This window comes from Onychomys torridus, chromosome 1 (assembly GCF_903995425.1).
Source record: "Onychomys torridus chromosome 1, mOncTor1.1, whole genome shotgun sequence".
NCBI classification, from domain to species: Eukaryota; Metazoa; Chordata; class Mammalia; order Rodentia; family Cricetidae; genus Onychomys; species Onychomys torridus.
In genome coordinates, this window is record NC_050443.1 from 60,620,579 (window position 1) to 60,636,958 (window position 16,380).

Sequence of the window (16,380 nt, forward strand, 5' to 3'; positions counted from 1 at the left end):
GGTTTTTGTTTTTTTTTCAAGGCAGGGTTTCTCTCTGTGTAGTCCTGGTTGTCCTGTCCTGGAACTCGCTCTGTAGCCCAGGCTGGCCTCCAACTCAGGTATCCACCTGCCTCTGCCTCCCAAGTGCTGGGATTGAAGGTGTGTACCACACCAGCGTGGCTTGTCATTCCAGTCATCCCAGAACAGGTCCGAAGGCTACTCCAACCACTGTGTGGCTTGTCCCCTCCTCCTCTCCTGATAACAGGGGACATGTGGCTGAATGAAGTAGGGGTAAAAAGCAGGTCTGCTCCCTGGAGCTTTGTGCTGCACTGCACAGCTGCAGCTACTGAGCCCTTGCTTCAAGCACCCAGGAGCTAACGAGCTGCGTAGGGACCACAGCACCCTACAGGGCTAGGCAGGAAGTTGCCCCCTGTGTGAGACCCACTGACTTGCCTCTTTTGTCCCCACCAGGGAGGTTACACAGAGGCTGTGGGAGTTGACTAAGAGGCTGCGAGAGCTCTGTGAGGACCCTGTCCAGGCCATGGTCCCTCGGCCTAGACTTTAGGTCCTCGATGCTTCAGGCAGACTGGGGGCTGGATTCCAGGCGTATGGCAGTCCCCCACCTACACAGTTGTGGAGCTGGGAAAGGAGGCTTGGCCAGGCTTCTGGAGCTTTCTAAGGATGGAGGGAGTCTTCCATACTGGTGGGAGGTGGAGGTGCAGCAGTTTCTCAAGAAGAGCAGGGCCCTGGGGCTCCATTTCCTCTTGTGGAGAAGCTGCAGCTGAGCTGTGCTGGCTGTCTCTGCAGACTGGCTGTCCCTGGAGCCTGCTGCAAGGGAGCAGAACAGGTCAGGGCAGGTGGCCCCCGAGGCTTTGGAAAAACGGGGCTGGGAGAGGAGGTTGGAGTGCTTAGGGAAAGAACAGAGAGATTCTTGAGCACGCAGACCTGGATGGCATAAATTTATTGTCCTAACTGGAACACTTCTGAGAATGAAAAGGGGCTGTGTTAATCACACCAGGGAAACAGATACAAACTGGGACTCCAAGGCAGACTGAGACCTGTGTTACCCTACTTACTACCATTTCCTAGCTGTGTTTTCGGGCAAGTTACATAACCTTTCTGAATTCTGCTTCCTACATAAAAAAGGATACCATGATGTGTTGCTTTTCAGGGCTGGGTGCTGGGTGGTCTTGGCATAGACTTGGCTCTCCATAATTGCCTCTGTGAGGTCATGGAAGGTTGTTTGCCCCTGGAACTGATCAGGGGTCACCCATCAGCTCTCCAGAATACAAGGGTCTCATGGATGTGTGCATGAGACAGAGGTTCCATGGATGCTGGCCAGAATTGGAGTCAAGCCTCCTGGTCACTGTTCCTAGGGGAGGCTCCTGCTTACACTCCAGTTAGACTCTTGCCTTCCCTTAGGCAATGGCTGTACAGAACATCCTCATTAGGGCCGGGCCCAGGGCAGCTTCGCTGTCACTTGCCTCTGCTTGCCTCCTGTGGGGGTTGCCCACATGGAATGGTGCATTCCCTGGGTTTTTGCTCAGACTGGAGGCCAAGTTGGAGGAAGGAAGCAGCTGCAATTTCTGTGTCAGTTCCAACCTAGAACGTCTCCCTAAAGCTGAGTGACGTCTGTGTCTGCCACTGTGGTTATCAGATTCTGGACAGATCAAAGTCCCCAGGCTCCTGGTTCCAGCCAGGAGGTTGGGAGAATTGTCCTGTCTTGTCCTTTTATTTTGGAAATAGGGTCTTATGTGGCCTAGGCTGTGGTCAAATTCATGGTATAGCTGAGGATGACCTTGAACTCTAACCCAACTGGACTAGAACAGAGGTGGCAGCAGCTTTTCCTTCCAGATGGGCTGCCACAGAGAATGCTGGGTCCTTCTAGACCCACAGCTCTCCGGGTGACCTTGGCTACTTGGTTCTCCACTCAGTCTTCTCATCCCAACTGGAGTCATGGCTTGCCAGCTCTGGAAGGTTTACTAAGCAAACAGCTCTCAGCTAACTCATTTGGTTAGTCTGTCCACTAAACAGCCGAAGTTCCTGGAGGCAGGAACTAGGTGGTTCCTCTGCATAGGTATATGCAGTTCTGAGGTCTCAGGACAGTGGTCTGAAGGCTTCCAGCTCCCTTCTGAGCAAGGTCAAGGAGTTGGGCATTACCCAAAGGGCAAATCAGGAAGTGTATCAATATTTAATACACGTTTACAAGCAGAGCCTATTTGGCTATTTTCATCCAGCACAGACTAGGCAGGTTTTTTGTTGTTATTTGTTTTGTTTTCTTTTTTTCAAGACAGGATTTCTCTGTGTAGCCCTGGTCGTCCTGGATCATGCTGGCCTAAAACTGAAATCTGCCTGTCTCTGGTTCCCGGAGTCCTGGGACTAAAGGCATGTGCCATCACTGCCCAACTATCCTTTCTTTCTTTTTTTTTTTAAAAGGAGAATGTGTCTGCCCGGTTAGCCCTGAACTCCTGGGCTCAGGTGATCCTTTGGCTCAGCCTCTGGAGACACTGGGATTTTTAGCTATGTGACACTATACCCAGCCCTGGGGTTGATAATTTGACAGGCAAAAGAATGGCACCTCATGTTTTAATTGGTACTTTTAATTAGGGAGACAGAGTATTTTCATATATTTGTGGCCATCTGAATTTTTGGGGGGAGACTAGCCTATCCACAGCCTGTTCGGCTGTCTTCCATGCTGACTTTTCCTTAATGATTTATGGGCACTTTTTGCATATTATAGGAGTTACTATGTAATATATCTTCTGTTTTCTTTGTCCTCTGTCCTTTGCCGTGGTTGTTTCACACAAGAAGTTCTACAGTTTCACAATGTCCCATGCTGCTTTTTCTTCTGGCTTCGGTGTGTCAGGTTACACTCAGAATTTTTCTGGGGTAGATGATTCAGCCATTGCTGCAGATGCTCTGAGAAACAATGGCCACCACACTTGCAGTGGCAGCAAAGAAAATGTTTATTTAAAAATAAGAACTATCACACGAGATACATTTAAATATTAATAGATAGGAGTGAAAACTTCAAATGGTGTAACAAGACTAACAGCTTTCTCTTCACAGATGGTCAGATGCCGACAAACAAGATGTGTGTGCTGAGAAGTGCTGTTAGGAGAATGCATACGAAGGCCTGAGGAACGTTCTATTTACGGGCTTCGGAGGAGCCATAATCCCCAATTTCCTACTTGCTGCTGCTGTTGCTTGAGAAGCACATGAGGTTGAGTTGGATCCAGTTACACCAGAGAATTTACTTTTAGAAGACGTTTTTCTGCCTGTAGTAGAGCCCCTAAAATGTGGCAAAGAAAAGAAAATTAAAATGCTAAATGAGGCCAAGTTAATGGTCTTTGTCTGTTAACTTGCTAGAACAAGCATGATTTTCTTTAGTCTTGTGTTTGTCTACATTTTCTGTCTGGAAATTCCGAGGGGAGGGTGAGTTTCCCTGTCTGAAGTATCTCAGCTCTGTAGCCTGTGACCAACCCACAGACCCTCTCTGCAGTTCCACCTTCCACAGCCCACAGTCAGAATCCTCTGGATCTGCTCTGACAAAAGAGGAAGAGAAGACATGTCTTAGATACTCCAAATCTCTGGCCATCAGACACCCTAGAATTACCGCACTGATACAGCTTTGTGGGAAGTGGAGAGGGGGCAGAGCCTCTGGGGTGGCCTCTTCCTAGCCACACTAGTCCTAAGAAGGCTGCAGATCTGGCTCCCTAGGGAGGAGGCCCAAGCTGCCTTATGCATTGGTCTGGCATGTGTCAGGGCCACGTAGCTTGCAGCTCCCCCAGCTACACCCAAAGACCTGCCAACTCTTCCCGCTCACTGCCTCATGCACACAGGGAAGAGGCCCTGCCACAGCCTGAGCTGAGTGGTGTGCGTCACTTCTTTGCTGCTCTGAGGATAGCAATTTTCTTTCCCCTAATAAAACCGAAGTGCAAACCAATACAGTGACAGTGGGCAGCCCCTCAGAGGCTCTGCAAACCCACTCAAGGCCACCATCAGTTCCAGAATCCAGGGTAGTTAGTCAGTGGCATCTCAGGACACTCTGCTGGGCTAGGTAAAGAGTTTTTCAACACTTTAAACCTCTTGCTAGAGGGAAGGCAATTTCACTGCAGATCTGGCAGAGAGGCAGCCTGAAGTTTCCCTATGCTGATTTCCTGCTGAGAAATGAAGCCCGGAGCAAAAACCTGCTGTTTATGTTGATTTACAGAATGAATCTGCCAACAGCAGCCTCCATTTCATCGGCTCATCCATTTTCCTCCCACTCAGAGAGCCCAGAACACACCTGGCTCATTGTGTGTCATTCTGGAGATGTGAGCCCCACTGGTCTGGTGGGTGAAGGGCTCTGGCAAGGAGCCCCAAGTATTTTCCCACTGCACAGGTGAGCAGCTTTGGGGCTGGAAACCCCCTCAGGGTGGGCTGTGAAAGCCAGAGGACCAGAGCAGATGCAAAGAAGCTGCTGCTGGTGAATAGTCAATGAGCTGGTCAGCAGAGGAAAGTCCCTTCTCCCACAGACTCATTACTGCTGGCATGGAAGCTGTTGCCGGCTGCAGGACACCATGATGTTGGTTTGTTCTCGGAGACAGGGTGTCACAGAGCCCAGCCTGGCTTTGAACTCATATTACCTTGATCTCTCATCTTCCTGCCTCCTACCACCCAAGTGCTAGGGTTATTAGAGGCATGGCCCTTCATGCCTGATTTAAGTTGAGTTCTACTTCTTCTTAAACTAGACTCCAGGTGACATGAGCTTTTTCCTCACAAACAAATGCTGTGGAAATTAAAGAAAGGAGCCAGCAGCAACGAACAGTGTTAGTCCCTCGCTTCTAACAAGCAGAAGCCAGATGACAGATGGCCACATGTTCAAGGAGTGTCCACAGACACACAGCAGTGAACTTGCTCTGAGCTGTCGTGCCAGGCCAGGGTCCAACCCACCTCTGAAACTGAGCAGGGAGGCTGGCCTAAGGCAAGCCCTTTCCATGCAGGCCAGGCAGTTTTCCCACCCTAAACCCAAGGGAGTTGGACCAGAAGCTTTTTAAGGTCTCATGCTCTGTGAGCGACTAAGGAAATGTCTCCCAAGGGAGAGGAATAAATGAAGGAAATGAGAAAATGTCCTCACTGAGGAATATCTGATGGGCACTTGCGCACTCAAAACCACAAAATTAAGCCACCATTTATGAATGCCTTTAATTCTGTGCTCTGGCAGAAGGGTTAGCACATTTAAGAAGTCCGTTTATGGATTTAACAAGAAATGACAATTTGGTGACATTGCCTTCCTTTCTCTTCCCCCACTTAATCTTGTTTTTATCACCAAGAAGGAGAAGAGGCAGAAAACTGCAAAAGCAAACCCACCAGCTTGCAAAAGTCACTGACGCTGTTTCCCATTGTCTAAGCATTTCTGCTATCATATGCAGTGCCTTGGGGACCACCATGTCTGGACCGAAGGCAAAGCTGCAGAAGGTGGAGGGTACCTGGCAGAGGTTGGCAGAGGTTGGCAGAGGGGCTGGTGTCACAGTACAATGGTGGGAAACAAGCCTGCTGCCAAGACCTGGCCCTCTACCTTGGCTTCTCCTTGTGAAGACATGTTGCCACCCAAAACCAAGGGAAGGGAAGGGAAGACAGAAGCCACTTACCCAGCCCTAAAGAAACCTGGCTTGCCTGCCTTTGGATTTCTCGGATGTGGTACCTTCTCAGCTACCCTGCTAGGCTAGGAGGCATTCAAAGCAGGGGAAGGCTGGGGACGCAGCTGGGGACAGGCTTGTTTTGCATGCAGGAGGCAATGGGTATGATCTCAGCACTTGGGAGGCAGAGGTAGGAGGAGTATAAATTCAGGGTCACCCTTGGTTATAAATCAAGTTCAAGGCCAGACTGTGATACATGAAACCCTGTCTCAAAAAGCAACAGCGAGGCCAAGAGACTCCTGCAGCCACAGAGGCAGTGTGGCAAACACTGGCAAACTCACAGAAGCCCTCTGTTATTCACTCAGTGTATGATGTATGATTTGTATTTCTGGTGGAAAAGTACCTTAAGAAGAGTAACTACCTCAAAACAAACAAAAATCCAAGGTAAGGTCAAAGTTCGGGAAGTTTTTGCAAACTTTAAAATCTGAAGCCATGCTTTTATTTTGGTTCAGGTCTTCACCATCAGCCTATGAACCGACACTGGCTAATTTCAATAACTGTTTTAAAGCAAGCTAGAGCACCTGTGTGCAGCTCTGTCCTCCCCTCCACCCGACACTGCAGAAGACATCAGAGACTGTACCCCTTTGCCTTGAAGCTGCCGTTACTGGTTCTCCTCCTCTTGGGTCGTTGGAAGGCTGGCATTTTCTTCCTCTTTCTTTCATTTCTAGTTTGATTTGCGAAGTAGTGAGAAGATACAGGCTCCTCCTCATCAAGCTCCTCTGGGGTGCTCCTCCCGGTGCCTCGGCCGCCCTTCAGGCTTATGCCAGGGGAACTGTCCTCAGCTACAAACAGGAAATGCAGACATTACAGGTGACTCTGTGTCTGGAGCCCAATACTAGCTGCTTTCCCAGGGCTTACCTGCTGAATGGATTCGACAACTCGGCAGGAATCAAACCTTTCTACTTTGAAAAGCTCAAGTGTGTTCAATGGCAATTTATATTTAATGAAAGAATCAAAATTCATTACTTAAAAAAAATTTGTGATAATTTTTAACTCAACTGGAGATGTCAGGTTTAGTTTACACTGCTGTATGAGGCCTATGTCCATTTTACATTGTGTAACTAATCTTTGTGAGTTGAAGTGAAGGATGCCAAAAGTATTAGCTGGTTTTATTTATCATTTTAAACATGCTGAGAAAATAAGTCCAATATAAAAAGGCAATAAATTGTGTTCTCCCTCATCTTTAAGCAATAATCTCTTAATAATAAATGCACCAGAAAATTTAGTGCCATATTTTACTCCTTGCAGACAGAAGCCATTTCTTTGCATAATTGTCAGGAATACTTCACATATCAAGCAGGAACTTGGCCTGAGTGAAACACATTTGCAAGGGAAAAAGTAATTTCCATGGGTATTTGTATCTTTTTGTTTTGTTTCATTTTGTTTTTCAAGACAGGGTTTCTCCATGTAGGCCTGGCTGTTCTGGAAGGGTTTCTCCATGTAGCCCTGGCTGTTCTGGAACTCACTCTGTAGACCAGGCTGGCCTTGAACTCACAGAGATTTACCTGCTTGTCTCTCCTGAGTGCTGGAATTAAAGACATGCACCACCACTGCCCAGCTCTCATCTTCTTGATGAAGAGGAGGAAGGAGCTCAGCCTACCTTTGGCTAAGCTGTCCTTGGGAAGGTGGTCCTGGGGTGTACGGGAGGGTGAGGAACAAGCCAGTAAGCAGTGCTCCTTCCTAGCCTCTGCTTCAGCTCCTGCCTTGGCTTCCCTTCGCGGACTGTGACTGGGGATCTATAAGCCAAACAGACCCTTTGCTACCCAAGTGGCTTTGGGTCCTGGTGCTTATCACAGCAATAGGAACCTGCCTAAGACACCAGGTCTGCTGAGGTGACAACTTACTGTGCGGCACATCAGTGGAGGGCACAGTCTGCCCTTTTACTACCCCCTTTGCTCTTTGGGGGCCTCTGCTTTGATGTCCTCACCCAGTCAGGCTTTTCCAGTGACTAATAATAAGGGCATTCCAATGACATGCTCATTTCCCAAAGCATTTAAGCTCTACTCTTCTATGTTATCTTAGACATGCTTGTTAGATAACATGTTCCTTCCTCAGATAAGGACACTGAAGCACACAGAGGTTGCTGGTGTCCTGCCAAAGATCATAGTGAGATGATGGTAGATCTGGAATGGGTCCCAGGGCTTGTGATTCCTTGGGTATTTTCCTTACCAGAACAATGTGCAGGCCCAGGGGCCAGAGGTTCCCACCTGTGCTCCATTAGCAGGTTTAATGACTGGCTTCCCTGGGGCCCTAAACACCATGTCCTCTTGGAGGGCTGCTCCTGGGACTTCAGTGTGACAGGTGTAGGATGTATTAACCACATAATTCCAATTCAGTGAGATACATTGCTTAACATTAAAATAGGCTTTTAGAAAACAAGTTTGGCGGGATACTGAACCTGCTGGCAGTGTCCATTCTGAGTATTTCTGTAATACTGGAATCACTTCAGCACCATATTTTTCCAGCTTGTCTTCAGTAACACCATCAATCTGAAGCAAAACCTCAGGATCAGAAGATAAAGATTCTGTGTATGGACATAAAATTAAGAATTTAAATCACCACTCATAGAAAACCCACTAAATTCAAGTGCATCTACTCATTTAGCTCATATTTGTTAAGAGCCAACTATTGCTGGGCACCAGGGACATGGAGGGTTCTCTAAAAGGCAAAGTTAGACTGGAAATGCGGCAGCCAGGATGGGCGAACCCACCATCCAATTTCAGCAGCCAGGATGGGCGAACCCACCATCCAATTTCAGCAGCCAGGATGGGCGAACCCACCATCCAATTTCAGCAGCCAGGATAGGCGAACCCACCATCCAATTTCAGCAGCCAGGATGGGCGAATCCACCATCCAATTTCAGCAGCCAGGATAGGCGAACCCACCATCCAGTTTCAGCAGCCAGGATGGGCGAACCCACCATCCAATTTCAGCAGCCAGGATAGGCGAACCCACCATCCAATTTCAGCAGCCAGGATGGGCGAACCCACCATCCAATTGCAGCAGCCAGGATGGGCGAACCCACCATCCAATTTCAGCAGCCAGGATGGGCGAACCCACCATCCAATTTCAGCAGCCAGGATGGGCGAACCCACCATCCAATTGCAGCAGCCAAGGCATAGGTACCAAGGTAGTGAGTGGGAGACAGCCAAGTGCCTTGGGGGGGGGGAAGCTAGAGGGTGGGATCTGTACTGTGTGCTCAGACTTTCAGCATACTCGGCTCCTGCCCACTGTCCCCATTGCCAAGACTTGTCTAGCTGCAAGACTGATGTCCCTGTATTTGTTGTGAACACCCACATTCTATTTCTAGCTCTGATTCTTCCCCTGCACTGCAGACATGCACATTCCACCTCAAGAGACACACTCCATTGATGCTGCCCCAGCCCAGGCTTGTTCATTTGGTCAGTCCCACAGAGGGTGAGACAACAAGTGGACCCTTGAGTCCTCTGCAGAGACAGCACATACATCTATGGCTGGGCATGGCCCCTGGGGGCTGCATAGGAAAGAGCAGAAAGGGGCGCTTAGTGGCTCTGAAGGAAGAAGATGCGGTGGAAGAGACCAAGAAGGCTTGGATTTGTTCTGGAGGCCAAGAGTGCTGGCTTTGGAGAGGAAGCGGGTGCTAATCCTTACATTTCTGACTAGAGCAGAGGGTGGATTTCTGATCCTTTCCCATCTGTGATTTCCACCTCATTCCTATGTTTAAAGGAAAAGCGACAGACTGTGGGGTAGAGCAGAAGGTTCATGAAGAAGGCTAGTGTGAGATGAAGTGGGAGAGGCGAGCACATGCAGACCCTTTGACCCTTTGACCAAACTGTATGGTATCTAGTGAACTGCTTTAGTAGTTTTGCAAAAACCAAAAGCGCACAACGCTCACATCTGGAATTAAGGAGCCCAGTCAGGAAACTACATTAACAGCCAGGGAAAAAACACCATCTTCAACCGATTCTAACTCACACAGCTTCTGAAGTCAAGGAATGTCTTATGAATACTGCTGGACAAACTGCAACTGCCCTGTGCTCACTCCTGCTTGTGCATGAGAGATCTTAACTACACCTATTAATAATCAATACTGTCGGCAGGCCAACAAACTCACTGTTATAGGTACCTCACTGAGTGAGTTAGTTCAATGACATGAAATGTCTTCAGAAAGACTATCAGGGGCCGAGGAGAAGGCTCAGTCAGTACCATACTTGTTACACATGCACAAGGACCAAGTTTGGTTGCCAGCACCAATGTAAAAGCTGGACACAGAATTCTAGTGCTGAGGAGGTAGAGACAGGGATATCCTGGGCTCACGGGACAGCTAGGCAATTAGAACTGTCTAGCCCCAGGTCCTAGTGAAAGACCCCTGCTGGGAAATACAAGTGGACTGTGCTTGGAGAGGACTGACAGACGAGACTGTCTTCTGGTTTCCACACACGTGCACACATGCACTCACTCCTCAAACACACGCATACCAGACATAGTAGCATAAAAATGTAAATGTAAAGGCAGTGAGACCAAGTAATAGGTAATAAATTTGGCACTAATAAAGTGTTGTCATTGAGAAATGACCATGTTTTGTAGTTGTCTTGTAAGCAACACCATGTACTTTACATGACCTAAGAAAGATGTTCAGAGTTGATAAAGCAGTATTACATTTTTGTCCCTGAGATGTGTAACTGTCTGTTGACCTCTCTGGTATCATCAGAAAAGCACCTGTATTGGAGCAGAAGGGGCAGGTGGGGCTGCAGCTTGGAGGACATGGGGCCCAAGGTTAAATTCCCAGCACAACAGAAACCAAACCACAACCAAAAGCAGATCCCCAAACAGAGCGGGGATGCCAGTGATGACAGAGGGAAAACAGAGGTGGCGACTCAACAGGAGAGTGCTGGGATGGTGGGATGGGGCAGCACAGAGGGATGATCATGAGGTTTCATGAGGGAGGCACGCAGGAGGGACACACAGCAGTCAATTACAACAACAGCTTATTTCCAGAGGCTATACTGCTGAAATTCTAGGTTAAGCTATCTCAGCCCATGCAAATAACTCAGATCAGCAAATATTTCTCAACTGAAGACAGAGCAGTGTTATAGATCCAGATTCAAAGAAGCCTAAGACAGTTTCTTTCATGTTTAGATCCTCGCTGCAAAGTACTTGCACAGAAATAGCTGAGCATCATGAAGGAAAGCAAAAAATAATTGACATCTGGCTTTATAGATGGTAATTATTCATATCCTAACATTCAGCCTTACAGAAAAGTATAAGATTAAAATTATAGCACACATCTGAACTGTATATATCCTAAATATTTTTACTTCAAGAAAGAGCTTAAGTGGTATTGCTGGGTTGAAAACCCAAAGATTAAACCAAAAATAATTAAAATAGACCAAGACTTACAAAGTCCCTTAGCAGCAGCTCATGCTTATAAGCCTAGTACTCAGGAGGCTGGGGCTAGAGGATTGGCCATTTGTGACCATCCTAAACTAAATAAGATCCTGACTCATCACGGCATGGTGGCGCAGGCTTTTAATCCCAGGACTTGGGAGGTAGAGGCAAAGGCAGGCAGACTTTTGTGAGTTCAAGGCCAGCCTGGTCTACACAGTGAGATCCAGGCCAGTCAGGGTGACATGGTGAAACTCTGTCTCAATAGCAAGAAATTAACTAAAAGACTCTCTTAGAAACAATAGAGTCTTTTAGTAACAACTTCTGGCCACTATCTGGGCCAGAAGAGCAAGGCTCACAGGCACTTACCTGCAAGCTTCTTGAGAGTAGCTGTATTAAAAATATTGAAGTAATGAACACCAAAGACCTTCCCCAGCAACTTGCAGACCTCTGTAAGTTCTCCAAGACATTTCTTAACTACCTCTTCTCTCTGGGATACTTTGGCCACTAAAGCTTTTTGTTTTTTTATACTGCTAGAATTTTCTGTTTCCATGAAGTCCACCTGAGTGAGAAAGAAAGAAATCAGAGGAATGGACAGAAGCACATTCGTTCCCAAGGAATGGTTTTTTTCAGTGTTTGCCTTTTTAAATTTCTTTTGAAATTCTATTCAGTAATACTGTATGTGTGTGCATGAATGTATGAGTGTGCATATACGTATGTCACGGTGAATGTGTAGAGGCTAGAGGACATTGTGGAGTCAGTGCTTTCCTTTTACCGGGTTCTGGGGATCGGATTCGGGTTCCCAGGCTTGAATGGCAGTATCTTTACCTCTGTATTTCTTCCCTGCCGAAAGGTAGTAAAACCCCTGTGGACAAGGGCTGTGTATTCTCCATCCTTCCATTTCCAGGGCCTGGCACATGAAAGCGCCTTTCAATAAATGCTTGTTTGATTTTTCTTTTATTTATTTATGTGTATGCATGTGTGAATGCACGCACATGTACATGCATGCTATGGTGTGTATGTAAAAGACAGTTTACAGGAATCTGCTCTCTCCTTTGTTCATGTAGGTCCCAGAGATTTAACTCCAGTCATGAAACCTGGTAGCAAGTGCCTTTACCCACCTGCTGGCCCATCAGTGCTTATTTAATGAATATAAGAAGATTTAGTAACTTGAATATCTATTAAATTCATTTTGACAAATGTCATATAAATTGGTTCAATTTCAAGATCTCTTTCCAATTAAGATCATAATACATTCCTAAGGGAATGCATATGTAAATTTAGTACCTAAGCTTTGGGAAGGATACCAAACTTTGTCATGATATATTCTGGTACATTCACTGAGAGACAGTAAAATGCTCACTTAAAACACCTTACCTTTAAGTGGCCATTGAGCACATTTTGGGCTTTAGTCCCCAGCATCATATAGGCGATTGGTTGGTCATTGGCATTGATATATAAGTCTTCATCTAAAATTTTGTCGAGTATCAGCTTTTTAAAAAGTCTTTCGGCATTGTGTCGTGAATAAGAAGACCCCTTTCCAAATATTCCTGACTGAATCTTTGCACTCTTGCTCCCTAATAAGGTCCAAAAGTTAGATAAGGAACTATAGATGTCTTATTATTCATAATTAGTCACACAGAAGAGGCTAAAAAGTCATTCAAGGACATTTTTGAACAAACAGAAGAGATCGTCTGTTCCACAGGCAACCTCACAGCACAGAGACCTTCATTTCTGAATTATGAGCTGTCTGAGGAGCGTTCCAAGGTTTCTGTGGCTGCGTGTACTTTCTCTTAGTGATGGGCAGGAGCCAGCACCTCGTGCACACTGAGCTTGCGCTCCATCCCAGACCCGCTGCTTCTACTTCCCCTTGTTTATAACATGTCGACCAAAACCACAGCAATATCAACTTGTTATTTCAAAATGTTGCAATTCACAGCTTATAAAACTGTATTAGAAAAATAGAGCAAAGAAATAAAGAACTCATGTAAGTGCTAACAGCTTTATACTTCTCCGTTATACTTCATATCCCTGTGTATTACTGATAAAGTCACTCAACACTTTTGTTGGTGTTTGTTTTCCGAGGCAGGGTCCCATGTAGCCAGGCTGCCCTCAAGGTCACCTGAACTCCCGATCCTCCCCTTCCACCATCCAAGTGCTTAGAATTACAGGTGTGTGCCATCATGCAGCTCACAGAGCTCTTAAAGGGCATTTTCCACTTATTTATTCATTGTATGTACACATGTGCCACAGCTTGTGTTGTAGAAGTTGAGGACAACCTTGCAGGAGTCCGGGACTGAACCCAGGTTGTCAGGCTGGGCAGCAGGCATCTTTACCTGCTGAACCATCTTGCTGGCCTTCGGAGAACTTCTGACATTTTTCTCCCCATTGCTGGGGCTGAACCAAGGATCTTCCACATGCTAGGTAAGGCCTTTGAATCAGTTTTCTAAATACCATCTCTGGTCCTACTTATTTAAATATCTATTCGATTATAAAGTACGTATTTAAGTCTATATTTTGTTACACTCTGATAAAGCAGTCACAAATTCCAAAACCAAAATGTAGCATTTCCCCAGATCTTAAAAGAGGTGAAATGGGAAGTGGCTGCCTTCCTCCTGTCACCTGAGAAGAGCAGTGACCTTTTCCTCTTAACACCATTTCAATTATTAAATTAAAAATTAAATTAAAAAAGGTTTTATTCTGTTTTCTAAAGACAGATTAAGTTTAAAAAAGGTTTTTTTTTCAATCTTTTTAAAAAAGATTTATTTATTTATTATGTATTCAGAAGAGGGCGCCAGATCTCATTACAGATGGTTGTGAGCCACCTTGTGGGTGCTGGGAATTGAACTCAGGACCTCTGGAAGAGCAGTTGGTGCTCTTAACCTCTGAGCCATCTCTCCAGCCCAAGCTTTTCCCCCCCCCTCCTTTCTTTTTCTGTCTGGACAGTGGTGGCACACACCTTTCATCCCAGCACTCGGGAGGCAGAGGGAGGGGAATCTCTGTGAGTTCAAGGCCAGCCTGGGCTACTGAGCAAGTTCTAGGACAGCCAGGGCTGTTATACAGAAAAAAACTTGTCTTGAAACACAAAACAAAATAAAACAAAAAAAAATTGGTTTTTGTTTTTTTTTAAGACAGGGTTTCATTATGTAGTTCTTATTGGTCTGGAAAATGTCCTTAAATATGTCCTTAAATAAATATGTCCTTATAAATAAATCCTTAATAAATAAGTCCTTATAAATAAAAGGACTTGAAGTTAGGAGACTGACTGTATCTTGTCATACACAAATGACATCAGTTATATGGCAGTGTAGTAAACGGCCCCTTGTCGAGGGAGGGAGGGAGGGAGGAGGGAGGGAGGGAGGAGGGAGGGAGGGAGGAGGAGGAGGGAGAGAGAGGAGATGGACAGGCAAGTCACAATCTTACACTACCCTTTTTCCTCTTCTCAGCCTCGCTCTCCGAGCCCATCACCTTAACCTGTATGTCATGCTAGGGTCAAGCTCAGGGCCTGGGCATGCTAGGCAATGCTCTACAACTCAACTACACCTCCAGTCAAGCAATCACCTTCTTCCTGATTGGAGTGCTTCTGGTGGTCACCTGCACACAGAACACGAACTTCTACAGCTCTTCCATCATGGCAGTTACCACCTGACATCTATCAGCTAGCACAGCCCACGCTATGAAAGACAGACTACTGCTCATCTGTTTCTGGACCTCAGACACAACTCTTGGCCATCTTCCCTCCAACTAGTGTATGTATGTAGTATGACGCTGGAAGCAGCCTCATGCTTCTCTTATTCTCATTATTGTATGCTTATTCATTCATTCAATCATTCATTCAGAGACAGGGTCTCATACCGTAGCCCTGGCTGGTCTTAAACTCACAGAGGTCCATTGGTACTCTCTACTGGGCCCTCAGGTCAGTGTCTCTGCACTCCACTAATATGCACTTACTTTCTTAGTTTTTAGTCTTCAGGGTTGCTGATAGCCACCTAATACCAGTCTAGTTTTAGTACCTGTTTTATTTTTCTAAACCATTCAAAATTGTCTCTGGCCGGGTGGTGGTGGCACATGCCTTTAATCACAGCATCCAGGAGGCAGAGACAGGTGGATCTCTGTGAGTTCAAGGTCAGCCTGGTCTACAAAGCAAGTTCCAGGACTGTCAAGACAGAGAAACTCTGTCTCGAAAAACCAAAAACCAACCAACCACACAAAGACTGTCTCAGTATGCCACAATGGCATAAAAATTGAGTAGAAGGCATCTAAATTCCAGAAATCCTTTATCTGCCTCAAAACAAAGTCTCCCTCACTTTTCATCAATTCCCTCTGGGAAAAAATAGCAAAACGAAACAAAAACCCAGGGAAGGCTGACCTCCTAAGCAGAGGTCTTCCCACTTCCCTTACACGTTGTCACAAAAACTGCTGCAGTCTCCTCTAGTTGCCTAAAGGCTCATTGTCTCCTGAAAGTCAACCATTGTCCCTTAATTCCCCATCCCATACGAAGACCCCACACCCCACTAAGATAGGGTCTTGCCCAAGTCTGTCTGTCTGTCTCTCTGAGACAGGTTTTCTCTGTATAACAACCTGCCTCCTATGATCTGAGATTAAAGGTGTGAGCTACCAAGCTCAGCCAGTCTGGATTTCCTTATGTAGGTTCTGGGGGTCAAACTCAGGTCTTTGTGTTATCTTGCTAGTCCTATTATTTTTTTTTTTCTATATGGAAACTCATCTTCGTGACTTTTTAATGCACTTGTAATCACTTCTTTAGATGTTTAATTTTAACTGATATAATTCAAACAATACAGCCGATGACTTACCCAAGAAAATGTCGACCAGCATGTTCAGAGTGAATCTTCCAGAAGGACCTACATTTCTCGTTCCTGGTGATGAACTGTGTTCTTGAACAAATCTTACAATATTTTTCACGACATCAGTCACATCTTTTGTTTTATAATCCTATGAATAAAAAAAATTACCTTCTGCTGTAATTAAGATAAGGAGACCCAGGTTACTAGAGCTTAATATTAATTGTGGTAAAACTTACAATTCATTTTCATATTAAAATGAAGATTAGAAACTAAGAAAGTTTCGCGTGGTGGTGCACACCTGTAATCCCAGCACTTGGGAGGCAGAGGCAGGTGGATCTCTGTGAGTTCAAGGCCAGCCTGGTCTACAGAACTAGTCCAGGACAGGCTCCAAAAGCTACAGAGAAACCCTGTCTCGAAAGATCAAAAGAACAAAAAAACCAAAAACAAAACAAAAAAAGAAAAACTAAGAAAGTTTCAAATGTTCATTCTTAAATTCTGGCATAATTAGGCCTCTCTTGTGGCTATGTTATTGTTGCTTCAGATATATATCT

At 45.9% G+C, this 16,380-nt stretch overlaps 1 protein-coding gene across 2 annotated transcripts in view; it reads right to left on the reverse strand.

The window, feature by feature from the left end:
• Nucleotides 1–2,369: 2,369 nt before the first annotated feature.
• The window catches only part of Blm (BLM RecQ like helicase), an 89,714-nt gene continuing 75,703 nt past the window's right edge, over nt 2,370–16,380 (reverse strand). Inside the window, exons 17-22 of one of the 2 annotated variants that reach the window (XM_036176053.1) lie at nt 15,839–15,977; nt 12,402–12,493; nt 11,394–11,586; nt 8,059–8,184; nt 6,241–6,442; nt 2,370–3,271 (exon numbers count right to left, since the gene is read on the reverse strand). In XM_036176053.1, the coding sequence (XP_036031946.1) occupies nt 3,094–3,271; nt 6,241–6,442; nt 8,059–8,184; nt 11,394–11,586; nt 12,402–12,493; nt 15,839–15,977 (930 nt within the window). In that variant the 3' untranslated portion in view covers nt 2,370–3,093. Of the gene's footprint in view, nt 3,272–6,240; nt 6,443–8,058; nt 8,185–11,393; nt 11,587–12,401; nt 12,602–15,838; nt 15,978–16,380 lie in introns of both variants that reach the window. The other variant, XM_036176047.1, reaches the window with a different exon arrangement.